This window comes from Apodemus sylvaticus, chromosome 18 (assembly GCF_947179515.1).
Source record: "Apodemus sylvaticus chromosome 18, mApoSyl1.1, whole genome shotgun sequence".
NCBI lineage: Eukaryota > Metazoa > Chordata > Mammalia > Rodentia > Muridae > Apodemus > Apodemus sylvaticus.
In genome coordinates, this window is record NC_067489.1 from 18,193,058 (window position 1) to 18,198,541 (window position 5,484).

Sequence of the window (5,484 nt, forward strand, 5' to 3'; positions counted from 1 at the left end):
AGGTGCAGGCAATAGAGAAAGAATGCCCTCAAGAATTGAGAGACCTCAGGATAAACACTGTAGAGGTTGGCTATTGAAGCATTACTTCTGATTGCCACTTCTCTCTTAAACTCAATTTTGGGGTTACTTATTCCTGCCCTTCTATTATTACAGATGCACTCTGTATTCTGGATTCATCTTTGAGCTAAGCTTTCTAGCTCTGGCCTTGTCTTTAATCAGTTCAGTGTGCATCAATCATGAAGATCTCCTGCTTTCTGCTGTTTATCCTCTCTCTATTCTGCTTTCAGATCAACCCAGGTAAGTACTGAGACCTGCTGAACTCCTGACCAGAGCTGGGTACATTGGGTCATAAAACAGGTGAAAAATTAGTGTTGGATCTGAGGAGCAATCAATAGGACAGAATTCCAAGGCTCAAAAGCCTGAAGCCAACTGGCAACAGGGGCTTCAGCCTGAGTCCTAGGTATAGGCAATGAGTCTGGCCAGAACGAAGAGCTAATAATAGATATTTCCAAGGTCTTTAACCTCCTTCTTCTCATTGTCATCTATGAAATATTCTTTGTAGAAAGCATTCTTCTTTACTCCAAGGCAGGCATAGCTCACCAAGAGGAAAGATGTCTATCAGGAGACAGGCACCCACTCAACAACCTTTCACAGGACTGTTTAACACATGACTGCAATACACTTGGCTAATGGGGAATATGAACTTGATGTTTTAGATTAGGTAACTTGGTGAGAGATGATGCATGTCTTGAAAGGCCGAGCTTAGGAAGCACAGACTTGAAATGAAAAGAACAAGGGCTCATGTTTCAATTTATTCCTCACAATATCCCTGTGAATAAAAAGGAATCATGATCACAAGACCAATGTTCAGTAGGTCAAGGCCCAATAGATGTGAGTTGTGATATGGATCTGTAGGAAACCTAGAGGTTTGGGTTTGGCACAATGCTGAAAGGACGGTACAGAGCATCATGAAATCTAAGAAAAAAAAAACTTAAGAAGGCTTGGTGTGAGATCAAAAGGAAACACACACACATGCACACACACACACACACACAGAAAGAGAGAGAGAGAGAGAGAGAGAGAGAGAGAGAGAGAGAGAGAGAGAGAGAGAGAGAGAGAGAGAGAGAGAGAGAGAAGAAACCTACAGGTTTTCAAACACTGCAGGGACAAAATGTAAAATAGTATTTTTGGAAATTGATGCATTTGGGGGAAATTACAGGCCAATAAGAGGTGAGCAAGAACTGAAAAGGTGATCCACTTGGCATTCTCTCTAGCAAATATTTTGCCTCTCTCACTATACATATACTATAAAACTGTACAACACGGCTCTGGCAAAGACATATTTAAATCTGCAAACTCTTTCTTCTTTTCCCTAAAGGCTAAACATGCATATCATTAAGACTAGATCCACTTTCTCCCTTGAAACTGAGGCAAAGATGAAGACTTCAGGACACAGGACTCTGTGGCTCCAACTCCCACCTTTCCTACCTACTATGGATCTCAACATGCAATTTCCCCATGACCCAAATGGCCTCTCTTCTACCTTTCAAACATGGTTAGGCTGTTCTTTGGTTACAGGTATCTGACAGTAGAGGACTGGAGAGGAACAAAGAAGAAAGAAAATTTCAGGTCAATTGGTTTTGCATGAACTGATGCCTTATGCCAAGGAACTTTATTAAGAGGTATAGCATTAATGTGTGGTTTGCAGGAGGGAGAATCGGCAGAAAGCTATCATAAAGTAGAACAAAGTTAGCTGGAAGCTAATGGATCATTGTGGCACAAAGGGGATACAGAATATCTCAAGTCTGTCACAGACTAAACACACAGTGCCCTTGGCACTGATCAAATCTTTTGATTCTTTGAAGCCCCAGCCTCTAGTGCAGACTTTGCTTTGATCAAGAACATAGCTTTCCCTTTTATCAGGGTCTCTGACACTGACCCCTGAAATATTCACCAGGAATCTGCCTAGAGTTGCATTCAGAGGCCATCTAGACACCATATGCCAATTGTGTAAGACAATAGCGCTCCAACCTTCCATTGATCAGGCCAGGGTAGCTGGTTAGAAGGACAAGGTAAGACACAAATGTCCATTGTGACCTCTTAACAAGAATTTCATTTCCAATTGACTAATATCAATGGCCTATCTTTTATGCACAAATTTGAGATACATGGTTGGGAGTGGAAAGAAAACAGAATCAGGAGGAGAGACATGGCACTTTGAGACCCTCTGTATGAAATATCAATACTTATCCCACGTTTCATAACAGTAAGACAGATCTATCCCTTGTGCTAAAAGTTGTAGGATTAAACCCTACAGAAAGACATCTGATGTCCAATGACCCATCACAAAATTTTCAAGAGACAACACACTTCCCAGGGGTTTGTTTGCTTGTTTCTTTGTTTGTTTGTTTGTTTTTTCAGAAAACTAGATTTTAAACTCAGCAAAATGCGGCTTTGCTTTCATAGGACAATAGAAAAGCGTTCAGTCTGTCGGGGACTCAGTGTCTCTTTGCAAATAAGGGAAAAGAGAATGATTCTTAGAGAACAAAAGATGGGAAAAATGGCTAGTTGTCCACCAGGGTAAAATGATCAGAATTAGAATGTGAAAAATGGCTGAGATCAACCCAGCCCCTTCCTTGATAAATCTGAAATGCTGCAGCCCAGGCAGGCTGAGTAGATACCAGCATCACTGCATAAGGAGCTTCAGAACACAGAATGTAGCTGAATTACTTCACACAGTGCCCATAGCTATATCTTTCTTGTGAATAACACAATTTAATAAAGGAAAAGGCAGAAGTTGATTCTTACAGAGCAGCAGGATGCAGTGCTCAGCCAGGAGTGTGCCTAGATGGAATGAGAATGAATATGGGACTGGGATAATACATCCTGGTCTAGGCTCTGTCTTTGTGGGCTTTCTGCTCTGTGAAAACAATGGATACGTTTGACATCTGTTAGATCAGGGAAACATGGAACGAACTGTGTTCTTGGGCTTTCCTTCTCTCTGAAACAATCCTATTGTATTAAACCTCTTCTGCTTAGCAATTGTCTCTGTTTCTATTTCTGATATGGATTTAATATTCTGAAAAAACAACAAATGTAGATAGTCTTTATCTCCCAGCTCAGTATATATACACTGTGGCAGGGAAGCCAGGGCAATGGGAGCTGAAGTAGCTGGTCACATTGTATACACCTGATGGATATTGTTGCCTACTTGACACAATCTAGAGTGGTATGAAAGAGAATATCAGTGACAGATTGTCTAGATTATCTATAGGTGATTGTCTTTACTCCATTAACTGAGAAAAGAAGACAAGTCCATTTCCTGGTTTAGGGCCTGGATTGTAAAAGAGTGCAGAACTCAAACTAAGCACTGGAATGCAAGTACCCCATCCCCCATCTCTCTATCTCTGTTTGTCTTACTCTGGTTGTATTTATCTCTCTGTCTTTCTACATCTGTTTGTCTGCCTGTCTGTATTTCTCTGTCTCTGCCTCTCTCAGTTTTTGCCCCTCTCTGTCTGTCTATCTGTATAGATGTGTGTGTGTGTGTGTGTGTGTGTGTGTGTGTGTGTGTATTCTTTTGATTGTGGTCATAACTACTAAATTATTCAATTGTTCAATTATTCCTGCCACCTTGATCTCCTTGTAATGATGGACTGAAACTTCCAATTATGAACTAAGCCCTTTCTCTCCTAGGTCATTTTTGTCAGAACTTTTTGTCATAGCAACTGGAAAGGAAAATACCATAAGCCACTGTCCAAAATCAGAGAGCAATGAATTAGGACATGCTTCCTCTGTTTCTCCATTTTCTATGATCCATAATACCTGCCCAGGAAATAGTCCTAGCCACAGGTAAATGGGTTATTCCACACAAATTAACACAATCAAAACAATCTCCAACAGGCATAAAAGAAGCCCATCTCCCAAGTGACTCTAGATCCTGTCAATCTGAAAATATAAAACAAACATTAAAAATGATCAACAACAAAGAGGAAAAAACTCTATATACGTATACACATGCACATGCACATACACATACATATACATATCAGTACTTAGGTTAATGATGTCATTAAAAAAACAAACACAGCAAAGTTCATTCAAAACTTGATTTCTGTTAGCCTTCCTAGTACTAGAAAACCAGCTGCAAATATTTCACCAGGGAACATAGAATACATGAAGCATCCTCTCAAAATCATACCGACTTCTGACCCCTCCACAAAAGGAAACAAAACCTGGAGGTGATCATGTCTACAGAGTCTGATGGGGGATGATCATTGTAGAGGCCAGTGTTGGATTTAGAGCATTTCTCTTTCAACAACCATACACAATGGAAGTCAGAACCCCTAAAATGTAGAGAAAGGCTATGAGACAGAACTCAGGAAGATGGGTTTAGGGTGAGCAAGTGAGGGGCTTAGGCTGTGGTGCTTCTCTGAGAAAGTCCTGGGGTGGGAAAGCAGAGTGTCACTCCACTTCCTCCCACCACCTTAGCACCACTGTCCCACTGAAGAGTTTGTGGTGATGAGAAGCTTCTACAGCCAGAGATGGTGCTCCATCCTTTACTCCCAGTATCAAACAGGATGAGGAAAGACAATCTCTGTGATTCAGAGCCAGCCTGAGCTAAATAATGGATTCCAAGCCAGTAAGGACTATAGAGTGAGACCCTGTCTCAAAATGAATAGAAAAAAAAACGTATTCTCTATTTGACCTTTCTAAAGTAGTAACCATGGTTATATGGCAATGGGGATCTCTCTGGTTAGTGAGTTCAGAAAAATATGGTTTTTATTAGGGGATCTAAAACTCAATTTTTCTTTAAATTAATGTAGAACTCTTGTGCCTTCCCCAAACAGTCTAAAATCAATGCAGCTACAACCAAGAGTTTGAAGGGTTTCTTTCTCCTTTTCTTGCAGTTGCTGTCCATGACACAAGAGTATGTTTTAAGAATAAAGACATGTGTCGCATCATGCGTTGCCCATTCTACTATAAAGTAGTTGGCACCTGTTATAAAGGAAAAGGCAAGTGTTGTCACAAACAGGATTGATGTATCAGAATTCGCAAAGAAGAATGCACAACCATTGCTGTGATAAAGAAAAACACACTGAGGTATTACTTTCTCATACTAAAATGAGCTGTCTATACGTCTATAATGAGTTAAGAAAATGTGGGTTATTTAAAGGAACCTATGGTGAAAAAAAGACCAGTCCAAAATCCATGTCTGGTCAAATAGAAATAATGCCATGTAATAAACAAATATGATTCCATTTGATTTTTTTCAAGAAATGAACTAATGAGGACCACTTTACTCCAATTCATCTCAAGCAGCAAGAGGACAGAGCAGCAGCTTAGAGCCACTTCTTACTAAATTACCTTATTCAGTTAGGGCTTGTTCAGATCAAACCATCACAACCACCCTGCCAACTCCTTCTATTTGTAGATTCCAGACAGCCACAAGGTACCTGCCCCCTTTAGTTTCAATTATAATCATTG

General features: G+C 40.3%; 1 protein-coding gene across 1 annotated transcript; it reads left to right on the forward strand.

Moving 5' to 3' along the window:
* The first annotated feature begins 236 nt into the window (after window positions 1–236).
* On the forward strand, window positions 237–5,038 carry LOC127668968 (beta-defensin 37-like). The gene is made up of 2 exons (XM_052162860.1): window positions 237–297; window positions 4,908–5,038. The coding sequence occupies exons 1-2, from the start codon at window positions 237–239 to the stop codon at window positions 5,036–5,038; spliced, it is 192 nt and encodes a 63-aa protein (XP_052018820.1).
* The last annotated feature ends 446 nt before the right edge of the window (window positions 5,039–5,484 follow it).

Bases quoted from the DNA above. Each gene is read 5' to 3' on its own strand.
- LOC127668968 (XM_052162860.1), top strand. From the start codon at position 237: ATGAAGATCTCCTGCTTTCTGCTGTTTATCCTCTCTCTATTCTGCTTT. The intron at 298-4,907 runs GTAAGTACTGAG...CTTTTCTTGCAG, and splicing joins CTGCTTTCAGATCAACCCAG to TTGCTGTCCATGACACAAGA.